At 33.1% G+C, this 21,623-nt stretch overlaps 4 protein-coding genes across 7 annotated transcripts; 3 read left to right on the forward strand and 1 right to left on the reverse strand.

The window, feature by feature from the left end:
- Positions 1 to 2,627: 2,627 nt before the first annotated feature.
- Positions 2,628 to 6,579, forward strand: LOC137812459 (disease resistance protein RPV1-like). 3 transcript variants are annotated; one of them, XM_068614457.1, is made up of 5 exons: positions 2,628 to 3,242; positions 3,412 to 4,414; positions 4,517 to 4,780; positions 4,907 to 5,635; positions 6,029 to 6,579. In XM_068614457.1, exons 2-5 carry the CDS (start codon positions 4,127 to 4,129, stop codon positions 6,479 to 6,481), a joined length of 1,734 nt encoding a protein of 577 aa, XP_068470558.1. In that variant the 5' UTR covers positions 2,628 to 3,242; positions 3,412 to 4,126; the 3' UTR covers positions 6,482 to 6,579. The 3 variants fall into 3 exon arrangements, with proteins under 3 accessions (XP_068470558.1, XP_068470541.1, XP_068470550.1); XM_068614449.1 differs by having other exon boundaries at positions 2,693 to 3,242; positions 3,335 to 4,414; XM_068614440.1 differs by having other exon boundaries at positions 2,650 to 4,414.
- On the forward strand, positions 2,779 to 4,049 carry LOC137819165 (disease resistance protein RUN1-like). The gene is made up of 2 exons (XM_068622934.1): positions 2,779 to 3,242; positions 3,335 to 4,049. Exons 1-2 carry the CDS (start codon positions 2,779 to 2,781, stop codon positions 4,047 to 4,049), a joined length of 1,179 nt encoding a protein of 392 aa, XP_068479035.1.
- A 6,096-nt stretch (positions 6,580 to 12,675) lies between the features above and the next one.
- On the forward strand, positions 12,676 to 16,840 carry LOC137812478 (disease resistance protein RUN1-like). The gene is made up of 5 exons (XM_068614469.1): positions 12,676 to 13,275; positions 13,357 to 14,431; positions 14,528 to 14,752; positions 15,088 to 15,816; positions 16,208 to 16,840. Exons 1-5 carry the CDS (start codon positions 12,701 to 12,703, stop codon positions 16,700 to 16,702), a joined length of 3,099 nt encoding a protein of 1,032 aa, XP_068470570.1. The 5' UTR covers positions 12,676 to 12,700; the 3' UTR covers positions 16,703 to 16,840.
- A 625-nt stretch (positions 16,841 to 17,465) lies between these two features.
- LOC137812487 (disease resistance protein RUN1-like) lies at positions 17,466 to 21,422 on the reverse strand. Of its 2 annotated transcripts, none has more exons than XM_068614481.1 (5): positions 20,835 to 21,422; positions 19,692 to 20,751; positions 19,315 to 19,590; positions 18,458 to 19,186; positions 17,466 to 17,993 (listed from the first exon to the last, which is right to left on the reverse strand). In XM_068614481.1, exons 1-5 carry the CDS (start codon positions 21,404 to 21,406, stop codon positions 17,568 to 17,570), a joined length of 3,063 nt encoding a protein of 1,020 aa, XP_068470582.1. In that variant the 5' UTR covers positions 21,407 to 21,422; the 3' UTR covers positions 17,466 to 17,567. The 2 variants fall into 2 exon arrangements, with proteins under 2 accessions (XP_068470582.1, XP_068470590.1); XM_068614489.1 differs by having other exon boundaries at positions 19,692 to 20,674; positions 20,835 to 21,408.
- Between the last annotated feature and the right edge of the window lie 201 nt (positions 21,423 to 21,623).

Genomic DNA, 21,623 nt, shown 5'->3' on the forward strand with positions numbered 1-21,623 from the left:
CTCCCATTTAACCCAGGATATACACTTTTGATCACTGCCCCCAAACCCAAAGAAAACTCCTAGCAATGAAGAAATATATTTTTATAATTTATTTTTTTATTAAAAAAGTGAGTTTCTGATTTTTATATTATTTACTGTTCATGACAATTTTATGTTGTATTTCTTTCATTTTTAAAATTATACTTAATTTTCTGCAAATCCTTAACTTGCACTTCACGGATAAAATTTGTTATAATTTATTTTATTTGTCATGTAAACATTTTTTTTTTAATTTAAACTATGACATGTAATCATATTTTTATAGAATGTTATATGTTCATTGGTCATATCTTATATTTTATATAATAAATAATTTTTTGAATTTTTAAAGTATATACAAAATATTCTTAGAAAAAGTTACAAGAAAAACGAAAATTTTAATTTCTATCACAAATGGTCAAAGCTTCAGTTTTACATGAAAATTTACATACAACAAGCTCACATCCACTGCATCACACAATAATGAATGTTATAAAATAAAGAAATACAAACTTCCGTAATGTGAATAGTAAAAGATGAACAAACAAACGCTAAAACAAATGTGACTATTAACTTCTAAAGAAAAGTGTTGCCATAAAATTGAATCTATGTAAATGATTTATTTTTATGAAGTTAAAAAATCTAAAATTATAATAAAAAAATTTATTATGCAAAAATTGTGTAGCTTAACCAACACTTTTTTATGCCGCTCAAATTCGGGCAAACATATCGATCCTGTTTTGCTGCATGATTTTTGGGTACATAGTGAGAAAGAATACTCATTTGTCATATAATCAAGTGTCTCTTGAGCATCTTTAAAAAATCTACACTAGACAATATTTTTTTAAGCTGCTAAATCTCATTTTAGTTAACGACACTTACTTAAGCCACTAAACCTCACTCTAGTTAAGTTTGCTTAACTAGAGTTATGGTAACTTAAGGAGCAAGTTACCTTCATACTCTTCATTTATAAAGAACTCAAATGCACACCGTATTTAGATTTGCACTAATTGAACAAAGTATTCATAATTGAAACTCATTTTCTCTCCTAAATCTCCCTTTTCTAGAGAGCCTTCTTGGCCTAGTGAAAACCATAAAAAGTTGGCCTTACCTCTTTCTACCTCCTCACACCTAAATCACTCGCAAACTTCACCAATTCACTCTCAATCTCGTTACAAACCTTCAACCATTTCGCTGCCACTCCAATGCATCTCCTTGGATTGCATCAACTTTAAGAAAATACATAACTCTCTCTAATTTTTTGAACTCAAGTATGGTCTTGGACTATCTATAGACACACTTGACACTACAAACGCACGTAGGGACGGATCAAAGTGAATCTAGTTCTTCCCACAATATTTTGGAAACTGTGTAATACTCAGAGATGCTCCTCTCTCCCTACTTGATCGAGTTTATTTCTTGAAGAAGGAAAAATGTGCGGAAATGGTTGCTTTTGGAAAATCTCTCCTTCCCATATATCTCTTGCGTTATCGATAAAAATGGTTATTTGAGCGATTTTGAGTGACAAGACTTCGAGTTATCCAAGAAAACACGATAACGTTGCAATCTCTCCATTGACAAATTTGAATTTGTTCCTCGAGAGCAGAACCCTTTTCATCGCACGACTCCATAAATAATAGTTACTACCATCAAGTTGAGACGAAACCAACACGGCTCGCGGATTCTCTCCGAAGTAAAATAGTAGAGACTTACTACATCTTGTGGGAGTCATCGGTAGTCATGGTAAAAGATAGAAACAAGAAGACACAAGAACAAAAAGAAGGGATATCAAAGTGACACATGTCAAAGCGGGTTTAACCCGCTTTGATATCATAAAGGATTTCATGGATTTAAGAAGAAAGGAAAAACAACATGAAACTTTGTATTCATGTCATTATGCATGTATACACACCAATAAAGTTTTATATAAAATACACACCAGTAAAATTTTATATAAAATACAAAGGAGAGAAGCACTTGGCATCATAAAAGAGGAAGCATATAGAAAAGTACATAAGAAAACTAAAGGTCCAACAAAACATAAATTATAAAAAAGAAAGATTATAAGAGCATCTTCACTCGTGTAAGAGAAAAGTTATTAATATTTTTGTTCCTCCGCAATACACAATAGTTTTTTTTACCTTCAGTCCATGTATTTTTTAGTTCATGCCAATATAGTACTTATGTATATGTCAATTTTTATTTTAAATCCAACCACATTAGTTTCATGTAATTATCGTCAGTCACTTCAAAAAAATTTAACAGAAACTAAAAAACAACTTTTTAAAAGTACAGAACGAAGAGATACGAATAAAAGGCATGGAACAAAAATAAAAATATAGCTAGGAGGGAAAATAGTTAACAAGGTTTAAAATAGAGGTTTAACAAAACGTTTTTAAACTTATTAAATATTGTTTAATGTTTTTTCGATGATTTTGACAAAAATGATATTGAAATAATGTTATAAACTGATTACAAATAAATTGAGCTGTCGTGATGTTTTTCTAAACTGTATTTATACCTTTTACTTTTTTCCATTACAACATTAACCTCTTATGTGAGAAATGATATCAAAGCTTTTAAAACTTTAAGCGATATTTGCATAAAATAAAAAGATTCGGCGATGGTGTTAACGCGCTTCCATGACTACTAAGGAAGTACTTTCATTGCTTTTGTGTCTGTACAGATCATCTCTTTCACTGTGTTGCATTATTGCTTTCTCTTCTTCTAACAGTTAACCTCATCAATTCCTTCCATGGAATGGCGTCTTCATCATCCAAACTCCCATGGATGTACGATGTGCTCATCAACTTTAATGGAGAAGACGTTCAAAGGAAATTTGTTTCTCATCTCGATTCTGCCCTCTCTGCTGTTGGCTTCACCACTTTCCTTCACCACCCCAATGCACTCCACCCAATTCACATCCAACAACCTATTCTCAATCTCTCTCGTGTAGCAATTGTTGTTTTCACCAAATCCTATTCTCAATCTTCTTGGTGTCTTCATCAGCTTCAACAAATCATTAGATGGCAAGAAACTTATTGCCGACATCTTCTGCCCGTTTATTACGAAATTCTGCCATCTGATGTACGTCTTCAGAAGGGTGATTTTGGAAAAGCCTTCAAAGCAACCGCAGGACAAGAACTGGAGCATGGCATGTCCAGGTGGAGCCACGCACTCACCAAAGCTGCAAATTTATTTGGATGGGATGAGAGCAATCACAGGTAAATCACTCACTCAATCACCATATTTTAAGCTTCTCATTTAATTTTGGTACTACATGATTTCTTCTATATGATTGGTATTGAACTTGAAGGAGTGATGCTGAACTAGTGGACAAAATTGTTAAGACCGTTCTTAATTTACAAGTCTTGTCTGCTACTAAATTTCCAGTTGGATTACAACCCCGTGTGGAAGATGTGATTCAAACAATAAAAAGTAAATCCACTCAAGTTTGTACCATAGCGATATGTGGAATGGAAGGATCTGGTAAAACCACCCTTGCCAAAGCCATCTACCATCAAATTCATGATTCATTCAAGGATAAGAGTTTCATTGAAGATATTGCACAAATTAGTCGAACGAGAGGGGACATTCATTTACAAGGACAACTTCTTTCAGATGTGCTAAAAACAAAGGTGGAGATACATAACGTTGACATGGGAAGAAGTATGATTCGGGAAAGACTTTCTGGGAAAAGGGTGCTTATTGTACTTGACGAAGTGGATCTCTATTGTCCATTATTATTCGACCTAAGGGAAAGTCGTGCATGGTCCGGTGAAGGAACTGTAATAATCATTACAACCAGAGATGAAGACCTACTGAGGATACATCAAGTTGATTCTGTTTATAGTATAAAGCCAATGAACGAAAATGAGTCCCTTGAGCTTCTTAGTTGGCACGCATTTAGAGAACCAAAACACAAAGAAGAATACCATCTCCTTGAGCTTATTGTGGAGGACTACCTCTTGCTCTTGAAGTCATTGGAAGTTATTTATATGAAAGGACCAAAGAAGAATGGAACAAAGTAGTGTTAAGATTAAACAGTATTCCCCTGAATGAAGTTTCACAGATATTGAAAATAAGCTTCGACGGTTTAGATACTCAAATGGAAAAAGATTTATTCCTTGATGTATGTTGTTTCTTTGTTGATAAGGCCAGAGACTATGTTACCAATATCCTAAATAACGGTGGAGTATTATACGCTGACAGTGGAATAAGAGTTCTGATAGAGCGTAGCCTCATACAAGTTAAAAAGAACAACAAATTGGGAATGCATCCTTCGTTACGAGAAATGGGAAGAGAAATTATTGATGAAATTTCAAGAAAGGAATCTGTGAAGAGCAGTCCACGGTTCATTGATGAGGATGGGGAATATGTATTGACAGATAATACAGTAAGAACATTCTCTATATATGGTTTTGAAAATTCTTTTGGAAGTGTTTGCTTCCTCATGTGTAATACATTCATTTGTTTTACTTTGCTCCTTTCATCACAGGGGATAGAAGCCATTGACGGATTGTTTGCGAAACTGCATTCATCCAGAAGAGATTATCTTTTAAAGAAAAGATACAGATCAACACTGCTGCAACCAGATCAAATACAGCTCACTGGAAATTATGAGTATCGTTCTAAGAATCTGAGATGGATGAGTTTGCACGGGTTTTGTTCAAAATACCTACCTAATGACTTTTATCTGCATGATGCAATAGCGATCGATTTAAAACACAGTCTTCTTCGATTCGTTTGGAAAGAACCCAAGGTTTTTATTACGTGCCATTTTCTATTAAAATATAAAGCTTAACTAAAACAAAAATAGTAACCTACTACTACTGCTTCATTTTGATTTTCGTATTTAATATTTCTCAAAAAGACTATCTGTATGCAGGTTTTGAGGTGGCTAAAAGTTCTTAATCTTAGTCACTCCGTGTACTTGACAGAAACCCCTGACTTTTCCACACTACCAAGTCTTGAACAGCTCATTCTCAAAGATTGTCCAAGATTGGTCCAAGTACACCCATCTATTGGTTGTCTCTGCTATCTTACATTGCTAAATCTGAAGAACTGCATAAGTCTAAGCAATCTCCCCAGAAAGACATACAAGTTAGAATCTTTAAATACTCTCATTCTCTCTGGCTGTTCGAAAATTGACCTGTTGGAAAAAGATATAATGCAAATGGAAACCTTGATAACACTAATTGCTGAAAACACAGCTGTGAAACATGTGCCTTTTTCAGTTGTAAGCTCAAAAAGCATTGGATATATTTCCCTACGTGGATTTAAGGGATTGTCTCGTAATCTTTTTCCTTCTATCATTCGGTCTTGGATGTCATCAACAATGAATACCGTATCTTATACTCATTCATTTTGCACGGATATGTTGGAGAATAATTGGAATTATATTGCGCCACTGCTTAGCACCCTTCCAAATCTTCGAAGTGTTTTGGTGCAATGTGACTCCGAGTTTCAACTATCTGAGCAAGTGAAAAATATTCTGGTCGACCATTTTGCGCATATTACAGAATCAGGAATTTCAAAGCAGCACTTCAGGTCTTCTTTCATTGGTGCTGGAGTGTACCATGAATTCTTAAGTGCTGCCAGCGATAACATATCTAAGGTTCTTCTCCATCTTTCCCTTTGTTTATAACCTTCACGTTTAGATGTTAATTAAACCAACATAAAAATAATCTGAAAAAAGTGTAGAAACTACAATTCTAAACTTTTAGCACCCTTAGCTTCTACAGCCACACAACTTCATACAAAAGTATCTGATTTTATTAATCAACTGACTAAGTGATTATTTTCTCTTTCTTGTTGCTTTACTAGCTTTTTGGTTGTTTTATTCCAAATGATCGCAGAAATATAAACTGAAAGAAACGAAAACAGAAATGCATTCTAAATCCCTTGGTGATATAACACAACAAAACTACTGACCAGATTTATTGTTTGCAGAAGACAATTTGAATAACAAAATTAGATAAATGACTAAGCTTTCTAGCGCATGGTACAGGTATTGGCAAGCAGTGAGACATGTGATGTTTCTCTCCCAGGTGACAATCATCCTCATTGGTTGGCCCATATGGATGAGGGACATTCTGTTTCTTTCAGTGTGCCTCCAGATCGTGGCATGAAGGGAATGGTTTTGTGTGTCGGTTATTTATCAACCCATGAAATCGTGGCAACTGAATGTTTTAGAAGTGTCTTAATTGTTAATTACACAAAGTGCACATTGCACATACACAACCATGGGACAGTAATTTCCTTTAATGATGTAGATTGGCAAGGTATAATGTCAAATTTAGGATCAGGAGACAAGGTGGAGATTTTTATAAGTTTTGGTCATGGATTGGTAGTCAAGAACACAGTTATTTATCTGATATGTAGTGAATCAAATGACTTAGAAAAGAAGCCTGCGCTAAAGAAAAATCCCCTCGTTAGATTCATAAAGAAAATTGTAATGTGACTTCACTGGTAAGTTATTTATCTACTTCTTTGTGAACAGCAGATCCCTTTAGTTATGGAATTAATTAATCCTGTTGTCGTTTATTGCAAAAAAATTTTTTCATCCTTTCCTTGTTTTTCTTTGGAGTATATAGTTTATAGTTAAGAAATTAATGTTTATTTACCCTGTTCTCGGTCCTCACATTGTGCTTCTTGGCTTTACTTCACCTGTTTATTGTATTTGTTTTCTTGTGGTTAGTTTTGTCAATTTTTTTCCCTTTCAGCATATACTATTTCTTTAAGAAATCATCTTTTTTACATTCATTATGATATAGATAGCTTCTATTTTATATTGTTATGTTTTCTTTATCAACAACAATAAAGAATCAATAAATAAGCTTAAATAATTTATTTTAAACAAATGGTTCGATATTGTTATGTGTTTTGCTTTGGTATCTAATATGCAGTCTCTGATTTTGTTTCATCATTACAAGCACCGTAGCCTCATCCCTTAAAGACTAAATGAAATAAATTTTAATCTCATTTCCCGTTTTGCACTGATTGTATTTGTTTTACTTATAGTTAACAGTAGTATAATCAGACTCCTGAAATGTTAGATCTAAATGAAAAAGGGATGGAAAGAAAAGAAAATTTCAATAAAAGTTCCTTAGTGAAAAAGAAATAACTAGGTCTTTGACATAAGCACACAATGTCTCTTCATAAACTGTCTTTTTTTCTCTCTCTCAAGTACTATTGCCTAAATTTAATGTGGCGTGTTATTATATTAATTAAAATATGAAAAATGTTCAAATAATTAGTTTCTGTAATATCATACTAAAATTGGCTTTTTATTTAGAAATTTACAATCAAATTTCATTCCTAACAATGAAGAAATATATTTTTATAATTTATTTTTTATTAAAAAAGGTGAGTTTCTGATTTTTATAGAACTGTTCATGACAATTTTATGTTGTATTTCTTTTATTTTTAAAATTATACTTAATTTTCGACAAATCCTTAACTTCCACTTCATTTATTTTATTTTATTTTTCATGTAAATATATATATATATATATATTTTAATTTAAACTATATTTTAAATTAATCTATTATAGAATGTTATATGTTCATTGGTTATATCTTATATTTTATATAAAATTTTGTATAAGAAATAATTTTTTGAATTTTTAAAGTATATACAAAATATTCTTAGAAAAAGTTACAAGAAAAACGAAAATTTTAATTTCTATCACAAAATATGGTCAAAGCTTCAGTTTTACTTGAAAATTTACATAGAACAAGCTCATATCCACTGCATCACGCAATAATGGATGTTATAAAATAAAGAAATACAAACTTCCGTCCAAATGTGGATCGTAAAAGATGAACAAACAAATATGTCACTATAAAATAATAATGAATTAACTTCTATAGAAAAGTGTTGCCATAAAATTGAATCTAAGTAAATAATTTATTTTTATGAAGTTAAAAAATCTAAAAAATTATAATAAAAAAGTTTATCATATAAAAATTGTGTAGCTTAACCAACACTACAAGAAAATCACTAAATAGTAATTAATTTAGAGACTAAAAATAATTAATCACTATATTGACTAAATTAGATACTATTTTATAAACTAAAAAATTATTAGTATCGAAAATTGTTTATATTATTAATATAAATTTATAAAATAGTTTCTAAATTTATATTTAAAGTAACTACCAAAATTTTAGCTACTAATATTTTATATTCTAAATTAATCTGTACAGACTAATTTAAAAATAAAGTAATAAGTACCTAAAATTTTGATAGTTAAAGATTAGATACCAATTTGAAAACTTTTATAAATTTTTATTAATAATTCAAACTACTTTAGATACTATCTTTTTTTTAGTTTATAAGATGATGTCTAATTTAGTCAAATAATAACTAATTATTTTGATTTTTAAAATTAATTTTTATTTAAAGATTTTTTTTAAGTGCAACACTATTTTATGCAGCTCAAATTCGGGCAAACATGAGCCTTGCTGTTTTGCTACATAATTGGTTCAACCTATGTTGATTTCTGGGTACATGGTGAGGAAGAATACCACTTTTAAGGGTTTAGGGTTTATGAGCCTTGCTATAGGATTTAAGGTCAAGTTTACATTAGAGTTTGTTTAGTTTTTTAGGGCATTTGTTGTAGGATTTATTTATAGTTTTTTTTATAAGGATTAAAGTATTTTTGAAATATCTTTTTTATTAATTTTTTTTTATGATTTTTTAATTTTTTTTTTATAGATATAAAATTCAAATAAATATTAAAAATAAATAAAGTTAGTGTTATGGTAAAGTCAACTAGATTAGTGTTAAATTTATTTATTTTAATATTTATTTAAATTAATGTTAATTAGGTCAATATTAATATAATATATTTTTAATATTTATTTAAGTTAGTGTTAATTAAGTTGATACTGATTTTATTATGTGTATGTCTTTGTAGCATAGAATAGAAAGAGTAGATAATTCTTAGATGACAAAAATGTGGTAATTCATGTGACTTTAGTTTTAAATCAAAACATAGAATTTTTCTCTCAGTATTCTACACAAATTTCCTCATACTCATCATTTTATCCACACTTATCTCTTTTATTTTTATCTACATAAAACTCATTTCTCTCTCAACTTTTATTCACTATCATTTAAGCAATGTCTATCACAATACAAAAAACAAGGCAAAGGTGCTTATGTTTTGTCTACTCTTTTTTTTTTTTTTTGCATGAAACTCTTTAAATTCAATTCATGTGTTTTTTTTTTTGTTTTGTATACCTTTTTGTGTGTAAGTTTACTTTTGTTAAAGATTAAAATACAGGCAATTCATGTGTTTCTTTTTTGTTTTGTATACCTTTTTTTTTAAAAAAAAATTACTTTTGTTAAAGATTACAAGACACTTACGAGGAAGATTTTTTTAAACAAAATTATTATTATTAGTTTCGGTCACACCAACACAAACTAAATAAAAAAAAATATTTCATTTAAATGATGAAGTAAATAAAATTTAAAAAATGCATTAGCGGTATTTTGGTCGATGCTAAACTACTTTAACCAGTATTGTAAAAAGGTTCAAAGACGATGATTATTGGAGCTGTACGATGACGTATTTAGAGCATTCGTCTATAGATTCATCGTCTAAACATACACGTTATAGACGACGACTTAAGTCGTGGTCTACAATTTTCACATAGACGATGATTACAATTTTCACATAGACGATGATTGACAATCGTGGCCTATAGTTATACTTATAAACTAACTTTTTAGAGAAATCATAGTTTATATCTCTGGGCAACAAAAATAAACCGTGGATATAATCATTACCTAATGTGTCATAGATTAAAAAAAAGAATTAGGAGACCATATAGATGATGGTTTCTTGCTATAATAGTTGTCTATACAGTGATATAGACTACAATTTTGGTCTGAACCATAGTTTATATTATGAATTTTTTTAGTATATTTTGTTTAGTTCATTTCTTCCTCTTTATTAACATGTAATTGAGTAAACCACACCAGATGCATAATTATGACAATAAAAAATATAAATACTATAAAATACTCATAAAAGAACAAAATATTTAAAGTAATCAAATTTCTTTACACAAAGTAATCAATTATGTTTTAAAAAAATTATACACTAAAAATGTCTATACACTGAAACATAAATTGAAACAAATATTATACAACCTAAGATTTAATTAATCAAATATCATCATCAATCCTAAAATTGTAAAATTGTAGAAGTGGAGAAAATATGTCGCCAAAAAATTCCTCATATAATCCATTAATTCAAAATCGAGTGGTGACACATCCATAACATACTGCAAGATAGAATAAGTTGAAATTGGTCCATAAAGTAGAGATTATTTTATATAAAGAATTAGTTAAATGTGATTACCTAGTCTCAACCTTTGTCAATGTCAGCTCGTACAATGGTAGTCATTTATTGTATTATATAATAGCCATAATCATACCCTCTCGATTGTTTATTGCACTAAATTGAAAATTAATGCTATTTATTTCAAAAAAAGAAGAAGATAGGAAACTAATTAATAAAAATTACAAATAACCTTTAGGTGCAACCATGTAAGCTTTTGAGACTTTAAACATGGTCAACCTCTCAAAATGTTATATCCATTATATGAGCTACATAATAAAAAACACATGTTAGGAAACATTTAAGTAATAAAATGATGTAAGTTAATAATTTAATCTTTTGCCGATAAAAAAAAGTTAATAATTTAATTACTAGTTGACTATTTGCTTCAGATACACGAGTGACTTCTTGTGTAATGAACCACGTAGTAGTATGATCATTTAGAGATATCAAGTAATTGTCACTTTTTTTTATCAGCAAGAAATAATAAATAAATATGGATCACTTAAGGGGTGACCAAACTCTTGTACAAGAATTAAGAAGAAGATAAGATAGGACCTCACATACCAACTTATTCCAAACTCTCAACAAAAACTACTACCTATTCCTTACAACAAAACTAACCAAAGAAGCCCACCCTTGGCAACAACTAGGAAATAACAACACATCAAACACTGAAATACATAAAGACATAAACAAACCACCAAACACCAACCTCCAAAAATATTAGAGCCTTTTTTTAAGAAAAAAAAACTTTACAAAAAGTACAACACCTTAGAATACCATGAACACAACAAAAAAACTCGTAATCCTTTGCACGCCACTTTTGCATGGAGTCTCTTTTTTATAATGTGAGAAAGAGATGCTCCTATTGCATAATATCCCCTTACTCCAACTAGAGAGACAACATGCTTATAACAGTCTTCTAAAAACACAAGTTCTTCCTTCCTAAAAGAAAGAATTACAAATACATACCAAAGTAAAGAAGACAATACTAATTAACAAAATTCATACATATTGTAGGTTTCAAGCACCAGTCAGAATAAGATAACTTTGCATCTTTTTCTTTACTAGTAATCCAAGTCCAAACTTTTCTTTGTGCCACGACAAACACCTCCAAAATAATCAACTCTCGCATTCTTAAAGACACACCTATTCTGATATTTTCAAATTTTACCAACAATTGCAATCCACACCCCTTCCCAAATTCTAGATATTGATCCTTTAACATTTGCATAAATGATAATATTATAAGCTTTTAAAACTTTAATATTTGCAGAAAATAAAACCAGACTCTATGTATGTTTTCAAAATGAAAGTGTATAAAGTTAATATGTAATTTTTAAAAAACTTAAAAACTTTCGTAGTTATTAGTGTAATATATGTTTTTGGGTGATGATACTATAATTGTTCCTAATAGGGAGAGGGAACTTAGAGAACTATTGAAGTCTTCTTCTCCTTCCTTCGGTTGGTCAGGTTGCTAGGTGATGAACTGGGATTCTTCTCGTCCTCCTGCTTCTCCTTCGGCACTCGGTCTCGGGTGACTACCGGATGGTGGGAGTACTTGCGAAGGCACTCCGACGCTCAAGTCAGTAAAGCGGGTGATGGTGTTTTGGTAGGTGAACGATAATAAATGACGTACCTTTCTCCTTGGGATGTGTGCTATTTATATTATTATAGGCCTACCTTGTTGGGCCTGTTTATCGGAGTGGACCTAGCTTAGGGTTGTATTACCTAATTCCTAATAACGGATTAACTTCACTGACCTTGGCTTGAGCATTAGCGGTAGTATGGGTCGGCCGTCGACCAGGTTCTCTTGGTCTCGGTTGTCTCGGCCAAGTCTCCAAGGTCTCGAACAGGTAGACCAGGTTTTGGTCGTCTCGGCCAAGTCTCTTAGGTCTCAGCCAGGTTTCCCTGGTCTCGGTCGTCTCGACTAAGTCTTTAAGGTCTCAACCAGGTAGACCAGGTCTCGGTCAGCCAGGTGGATCTCGGTCAGGAAGACCAAGGATCGGTCTCGGCCATACACCGGTACAATAATATTCACAGAATAAAATCATCCACTTTAATACTCCTAAATATTATATTCTAATAATATTTGTTTTATTTTTTAAGTTAAAATTTTAATATACATTATTATATTATTAAAGTGGGTTGTTAGGTGAACGTTATTCTCTTTAAAAGTGTCAAAAGAAATATTTAAGAACGGGAGAGTTGATTATTTTGTGATTCTAAGTAGCCGTTGGTCTAATTTGTTGACTGGCTAAAGTAAAAAAGGTTATGCAATGGTGTGTTAACGCGCTTCATCCAATATTAAATGAGTACTTTAAATGAGTTTGTATCTCTACAAATCATTTCTTTCACTCTTTTGCATTAATGCTTTCTATTCTAAACATTTCATCTACTCATCAATTCCTTCCATGGAATTGGCCTCTTCATCATCAAATCTGCCACCGATGTATGATGTGGTCATAAACTTTAATGGAGAAGACATCCAAAGGAAATTTGTTTCTCATCTCGATTCTGCCCTCTCTGCTGTTGGCCTCACCACCTTCCTTCATCACCAGAATGCAGACAACCCAATTCACATCCAACAACCTAGTCTCAATCTCTCTCGTGTAGCAATTGTTGTTTTCACAAAATCCTATTCTCAATCGGCTTGGTGTCTTCACCAGCTTCAACAAATCATTAGATGGCAAGAAACTTATTGCCGACATCTTCTGCCCGTTTATTACGAAATTGAGCCATCTGATGTACGTCTTCAGAAGGGTGATTTTGGAAAAGCCTTCAAAGCAACTGCACACCAAACGTTTTCAGGACGAAAACTGGAGCATGGTATGTCTAGGTGGAGCCACGCACTCACCAAAGCTGCAAATTTCTTTGGATGGGATGAGAGCAATTACAGGTAAATCACTCACTCACTAAGCTTGTACTTCAATTTTGGTAATACATGACTTGTTCTATAATATTGTTATTGACTTTGAAGGAGTGATGCTGAACTAGTGGACAAAATTGTTAAGAGCGTTCTTAATTTACAAGTCTTGACTGCTACTAAATTTCCAGTTGGATTACAATCCCGTGTGGAAGATGTGATTCGAACCATCAAAAATAAATCCTCGCAAGTTTGTACCATAGCGATATATGGAATGGATGGTTCTGGTAAAACCACCCTTGCCAAAGCCATCTACCGTCAAATTCATGGTTCATTCACGGAGAAAAGTTTCATGGAAGATATTGCACAAGTTAGTCGAACGAGAGGGGGTGTCCAATTAAAAGAACAACTTCTTTCAGATGTCCTAAAAACAAAGGTAGAGATAGATAGCGTTGAGATGGGAACAAGTATGATTCGGAAAAGACTTTCTGGGAAAAGGGTGCTCATTGTACTTGACGAAGTGGATCTCTATTGTCCATTATTAATAGACCTATGGGAAAGTCGAGCATGGTTCGGTGAAGGAACTGTAATAATCATTACAACCAGAGATGAAGGCTTACTGAAGATACATCAAGTTGATTCTGTTTTTCGAATAAAGCTGAACGAAAACGAGTCCCTTGAGCTTCTTAGTTGGCACGCATTTAGAGAAGCAAGACTAAAAGAAGAATACTATTTCGTCCTTGCAAGAATAGTAGTTGCTTACTGTAGAGGACTACCTCTTGTTCTTGAAGTCATTGGAACTTATTTATATGAAAGGACGAAAGAAGAATGGAACAGAATATTGTTAAGATTAGAAAGTATTGCCCTGAATGAAGTTCCACAGATATTGAAAATAAGCTTCCACGGTTTACATAGTGAAATGGAACAAGATTTATTCCTTGATGTATGTTCTTTCTTTGTTGGTAAAGGCAGAGCCTATGTTACCAATATCCTAAATGGCTGTGGGGTAGACGCTGATAGTGGAATAAGAGTTCTCATAAAACGTAGCCTCATAAAAGTTAAAAGGAACAACAAAATTGGAATGCATCCTTTGATACAAGAAATGGGAAGAGAAATTATTCGTAACATTTCAGAGATGGAGAGGCAAGTGCGGTTTGTCGATGGAGAATATGTATTGACAGATAATTCAGTAAGATTATTCTTTATATGTGGTTTTCAAAACTTCTCTTTGAAGTGTTTCCTTTCTCATTTTTAGTACATTTGTTTTTCTTTGCTCTTTTCACAGGGGACAGACTCTTGGGCAGTGCCTGTGAAACTGCGTTCAGCCAGAAGAGAACCATCAAGACTGCTGAAACTCGATGGAAATTCTGAGTACACTTCTAATAAACTGAGATGGATCAGTTTGCAAGGGTCTTTTTTAGAATACCCATATATCAATTTTCCTCTGCATGATGCAATAGCGATTGACATAAAACACAGTCTTCTTCGACTCGTCTGGAAAGAACCCCAGGTTTTTATTACTTGCCATTTTCTAATAAAACACAAAGCTAAACTAAAACTAAAACAAAAACAGTAACCTGTTTCATTTTTTTATTTATTAACAATAAACAATATATTAAAAGGAGATACTTTATGGTGTCCCAATCTTATACAAGAACCAACATTCACAAGACATAGACAACCCAAACAGCAATTTACAGGCATAACAACAAAAAAGTTTGAGTTGCTATAAAAAGAGCATAACCATAAACCTGCATAAATCCCTCAAACCCATGTGATATGCATACTGCTGTTTCATTTTGATTTTCTTCTCTGATACTTGTGAAAAAAACTCTCACGGTGTAGGTTTTGAGGTGGCTGAAAGTCCTTAATCTTAGTCACTCCATGTATTTAATGGAAACCCCTGACTTTTCCGGACTACCAAGTCTTGAACAGCTCATTCTCAAAAATTGTCCAGGATTGCGCCAAGTACACCAATCTATTGGATGTCTCTCCAATCTTACACTGCTAAATTTGAAGGACTGCACAAGTCTAAGCAATCTGCCGAGAAAGATATATAAGTTGAAATCCTTAAAAACTCTCATTCTCTCTGCTTGTTCGAAGATTCATCCATTGGAAAAAGATATAGTGCAAATGGAATCCCTCATAACTCTAATTACAGAAAATACAACTGTGGAACAAGTGCCTTTTTCAATTATAAGTTCAAAAGGCATTGGATACATATCCCTACGTGGATTTGAGAGATTGCCACCTAATCTTTTTCCTTCTATCATTCGGTCTTGGATGTCTCCAAAAATGAATCCCATATCTTATAATCATTCGTTTTGCATGGATATGGAGCATAATAGTTGGGATGATATTGCTCCATTGCTTAGTAGCCTGGCAATTCTTCGAAGTGTTCTGGTGGAATGTGAAACTGAGTTTCAACTATCTGAGCAAGTGAAAAATATTCTGGTCCAATATTTTGCATATATTATAGAATCAGGAAGTTCAAAGCATCACTTCAAGTCTTCTTTGATTGGTTTTGGAGCGTACCAAGAATTCTTAAGTGCTGCCAGCGATAACATATCTAAGGTTCTTCTCTATCTTTTCCTTTGTTTATAACCTTCACTTTAGCTGTTAGTTAAGCCAACATAAAAATAATCTAAAAAAAGTGTAGAAACTACAATTCTAAACTTTTAGCACCCTTACCTTCTACTGCCACACAACTTCATACAAAAGTATCTTATTTTATTAATCAACTGACGAAGTGATTATTTTCTCTTTCTTGCTTTACTAGCTTTCTGATTGTTTTTATTCCAAATGATGGCAGAAATATAAACTGAAAGAGACGACAACAGAAATGCATTCTGAATCCCTTTGGTGACATAACACAACAAAACTACTAACCAGATTTATTGTTTGCAGAAGACAATTTGAATAGGAAAATTAGATAAATGACTAAGCTTTTTAGCGCATGGTACAGGTATTGGCAAGCAGTGAGACATGTGATGTTTCTCTCCCAGGTGATAATCATCCTCATTGGTTGGCCCATATGGACGAGGGACATTCTGTTTCTTTCAGTGTGCCTCCAGATCGTGACATGAAGGGAATGGTTTTGTGTGTCGGTTATTTATCAACCCATGAAATCGTGGCAACTGAATGTTTTAGAAGTGTCTTAATTGTTAATTACACAAAGTGCACATTGCACATACACAACCATGGGACAGTAATTTCCTTTAATGATGTAGATTGGCAAGGTATAATGTCAAATTTAGGATCAGGAGACAAGGTGGAGATTTTTGTAAGTTTTGGTAATGGATTGGTAGTCAAGAACACAGCTGTTTATCTGATATGTAGTGAATCAAATGACTTAGAAATAGAAAAGGAGCCTGCGTCAAAGAAAAATTCTCTTATTAGATTTATAAAGAAAATTAGTAATGTGACTTCTCTGGTAAGTCATTTATCTACCTCTTTGTGAACAGCAGGATCCCTTTAGTTATGGAATTAATACTTGTGTCCTTCATTGCAATCTATTTATTTCCCATCCTTTCCTTGTTTCTCTTTGGAGTATAACTTATAGTTAAGAAATTAATGTTTATTTACACTGTTCTCAGTCCTCACATTGTGCTTCTTGGCATTACTTTACCTGTTTATTGTATTTGTTTTCTTGTGGTTAGTTTTGTCGATTCTTTTCCCTTTCAGCATATAATATTTCTTTAAGAAATCATCTTTAAAGAAAGACATTCATTATGATATAGATAGCTGCTATTTTATATTATTATGTTTTTTTATCAACAATAAATAAAGAATCAATAAATAAGCAGAAATAAGTTTTTTTAAACAAATGGTTCGATATTTCTTTTAAGATCGTGACCATATTTGGAAAAACCTAGTTGAAAACTTGAAAATTACATATAATGGAAACCTAAACTGAAAACTATAATGAAAGCTATAAATGAAAATTGCAAAAGAAATTGATAATTAAAATTCGTTGCATTTAGTCTTAAATAAAAGGAATGAGGCTACGGTGCTTAGTATGTTGAAACAGAGGCTACCTAGCAGATAGCAAAACTAAACACAACAAAATATCGAACAACAGCTGTGTTTATTTCATAATGCAATGTCTCTTTCCAAGAGACTTTCTTAATGAAAAGAATTGCCAAAGTAACAACGAGAAACAAATCCAATAAAGAGATAAAGTAAAGCCCAGGAAGCACAGTGAAGAGTTAGAAACAGGGAAAAACAGAGAAAGAAAGGGATTAATTCGATAACTAAAGGGATCCTGCTGTTTCAAAGAAGATATATGACTTACCAAAATTCACATTACAATTTTCTTTTTCAATCTAATGGAGTAATTTTTCTTTGGCGGGCTCTCTTTCAAAGTCATTTGATTCTCCATATATCAAATAGAGAGTTGTGTTCTTGACCACCAATCCATGACCAAAACTCACAAAAATCTCCACCTTGTCTCCATATCCTAAATTTGACATTATGCCATGCCAATCTTCATCATTAAAGGAAACTACTGTCCCTCGGTTGTGTATCTGGCATGTGCACTTTGTGTAATTAACAATCAAGACACTAGCAAGACATTCAGGTTCAATGATTTCAGAATTTGATAAATAAGCAACCCACAAAGCCATTCCCTTCATGTCACGATCTTGAGCTACAGTGAAAGAAACAGAATGCCCCTCACTCTTATGGCTCAACCAATAAGGATCATTGTCACCCGGGAGTGCAACATCACTAGAGTCACTCCTTCCCAATGTCTGTACCATGGAATAAAAAAAAAATAATTATTTATCTAATTTTTGCTTTTCCAATTGTCTTCTGCAATCATTATTTTATCACTGAAAATTACAAAACGGGCATTTTTAATCTAAGCAAATCTGGTTAATAGTTTTGTTGTCTGTAAATCACCATCATATGCATCTCAGTTTTCATCTCTTTCAGTTTATATTTCTACGATCACTGGCAATAAACAATCATGAAGCAAGTAAAACAAGAAAGTGGAAAGCAATTGTTTAGTACTAAGTATAAGCATAATGACTTGGTTAGCTGATTGTTAAAATCAGAAACTTTTAGATGAAGTTGTGAGGCAATAGAAGAGAAGGGTGTTAAAAGTTTAGTACTGACTTTCTGTCAGATACTTCTATAGGATTATTTTATGTTCCTTTAATTAATAGTTAAATGATGGTGAAGACAATAAATAAAGGGAAAGCTAGAAAAGAACCTCAGATATGTTATTGCTGATAGTATTGAAGAATTCATTGTATGTTCCAACACCAATCAAAGAAGACCTGAAGTTATGCTTCAAAATTCCTGGTTCTGTAGTATTTAGATCATATTCGACCAGAATAGTTTCTACTTGCTTATATAGTTGAATCTGGAAGTCACATTGCACCAAAACACTTCGAAGATTTGGAAGGGTGCTAAGCAATGGCGCAATATAACCCCAGTTATTATCCTCCATATCCGTGTAAAATGAATGAATATAAGATAAGGGATTCATTGTTGGTGACATCCAAGACCGAATGATAGAAGGAAAAAGATTACGAGATAATCCCTTAAATCCACGTAGGGAAATATATCCAACGCTTTTTGAGCTTACAACTGAAAAAGGCACTTGTTTCACAGCTGTGTTTTCAGCAATTAGTGTTATCAAGGTTTCCATTTGCATTATATCTTCTTCCAATAGGTCAATTTTCAAACAGCCAGAGAGAATGAGAGTATTTAAAGATTCTAACTTATATATCTCTCTTGGGAGATTGCTTAGACTTGTACAGTTCTTCAAATTTAGCAATGTAAGATAGGAGAGACATCCAATAGATGGGTGTACTTCCACCAATGCTGGACAATCTTTGAGGATGAGCTGTTCAAGACTTGGTAGTGTGGAAAAGTCAGGGGTTTCTGTCAAGTACACAGAGTGACTAAGATTAAGAACTTTTAGCCACCTCAAAACCTGCATTGAGATAGTTTTTGTGAAAAATATTAAATACCAAAATAAAATGAAACAGCAGTAGCAGGTTATTATTTTTGTTTCAGTTATTAAGCTTTGTATTTTAACAGAAAATGGCACGTAATAAAAACCTTGGGTTCTTTCCAGACGAATCGAAGAAGACTGTGTTTTAAATCGATCGCTATTGCATCATGCGGATAAAAGTCGTTAGGTAGGTATTCTGAATGAAACCCGTGCAAACTCATCCATCTCAGATTCTTAGAACGATACTCATAATGCCCAGGGAGTTGTATTTGATCTGGTTGCACCAGTGTTGATCCGTCTCTTATCTCTAAAGGATAAGCTTCGGAGTAATCTCTTCTGGATGAACGCAGTTTCACAAACAATCCGTCTATGGCTTCTGTCCCCTGTGATGAAAGGAGCAAAATAAACCAAATGAATGTATTGCACATGAGGAAGCAAACACTCCAAAAGAACTTTCAAAACCATATATAGAGAATGTTCTTACTGTATTATCTGTCAATACATATTCCCCATTCTCATCAGATTCCTTTCTTGATATTTCAATAATTTCTCTTCCCAATTCTCGTAGCAAAGGATGTATTCCCAATTTGTTGCTCTTTTTAACTTGTATGAAGCTACGCTCTATCAGAACTCTTATTCCACTATCAGCGTCTACTCCACGGTCATTTAGGATATTGGTAACATAGTCTCTGTCTTTGCCAACAAAGAAACAACATACATCAAGGAATAAATCTTTTTCCATTTGTCTATCTAAACCGTCGAAGCTTATTTTCAACATCAGTCTAAATTCATAGCGGGGAATTTTCTCTAATCTTGACAATACTATGTTCCATTCTTTTTCCGTCCTTTCATATAAATAAGTTCCAATGACTTCAAGAGCAAGAGGTAGTTCTCCACAATAAGCAACTACTCTTCTTGCAAGGAAATTGTATTCTTCTTTTGGTTTTGGTTCTCTAAATGCGTGCCAACTAAGAAGCTCAAGGGACTCGTTCTCGTTCAGCTTTATACGAACAACAGAATCAACTTGATGTATCTTCAGTAGGCCTTCATCTCTGGTTGTAATGATTATTACAGTTCCTTCACCGAACCATGCTCGACTTTCCCATAGGTCTAATAATAATGGACAATAGAGATCCACTTCGTCAAGTACAATGAGCACCCTTTTCCCAGAAAGTCTTTCCAAAATCATACTTCTTCCCATCTCAACGCTATCTATCTCGACCTTTGTTTTCAGGACATCTGAAAGAAGTTGTCCTTGTAAATGGACTTCCCCTCTCGTTCGACTAACTTGTGCAATATCTTCGACGAAACTTTTCTCCGTGAATAAACCATGAATTTGACGGTAGATGGCTTTGGCAAGGGTGGTTTTACCAGATCCATCCATTCCACATATCCCTATGGTACAAACTTGCGTGGATTTGTTTTTTATGGTTAGAATCACATCTTCCACACGGGATTGTAATCCAACTGGAAATTTAGTAGCAGACAAGACTGGTAAATTAAGAACGCTCTTAACAATTTTGTCCACTAGTTCTGCATCACTCCTTCAAGTTCAATAACAATTATAGAACAAGTTGCCAAAATTGAAGGACAAGCTTAAAATATGCTTATTGAGTAAGTGATTTACCTGTAATTGCTCTCATTCCATCCAAAGAAATTTGCAGCTTTGGTGAGTGCGTGGCTCCACCTAGACATGCCATGCTCCAGTTCTCGTCCTGAAAACGTTTGGTGTGCAGTTGCTTGCAAGGCTTTTCCGAAATCACCCTTCTGAAGACGTACATCAGATGGCTCAATTTCGTAATAAACAGGCAGAACATGTCGGCAGTAAGTTTGGTGCCATTTAAGGATTTGTTGGAGTTGATGAAGACACCAAGCAGATTGAGAATAGGTTTTGGTGAAAACAACAATTGCTACTCGACAGAGATTGAGAATAGGTTGTTGGATGTGAATTGGGTTGAGTGCATTGGGGTGGTGAAGGAAAGTGGTGAAGCCAACAGCAGAGAGGGCAGAATCGAGATGAGAAACAAATTTCCTTTGGATGTCTTCTCCATTAAAGTGGATGAGCACATCGTACATCCGTGGGAGTTTGGGCGATGAAGATTCCAATTCCATGGAAGGAATTGGTGAGTGGATGAAGTGTTTAGAAGAGAAGCAATAATGCAACACAGTCAAAAGGGTGATCTGTTCAGACACAACCATTCAAAGTAGGCGGAACATTAATGTTCTTTATAGTCGTGCGCACGTGAAGATAAGAAAAAAATATTACATTAGCAAAAAGTCTAAACAATTCTTGATTTTTACTAATTTAATCATAACTTGGTGTAAACAATTATTTACAGTGAGGCCAAAGCAATTACTGAAAATTTTATAATACATTTCAGATGCATCTTGCACTCGTAACCATTGCGCTTGTCAC

The sequence above is a fragment of the Phaseolus vulgaris genome, chromosome 10, assembly GCF_000499845.2.
Source record: "Phaseolus vulgaris cultivar G19833 chromosome 10, P. vulgaris v2.0, whole genome shotgun sequence".
NCBI classification, from domain to species: domain Eukaryota; kingdom Viridiplantae; phylum Streptophyta; class Magnoliopsida; order Fabales; family Fabaceae; genus Phaseolus; species Phaseolus vulgaris.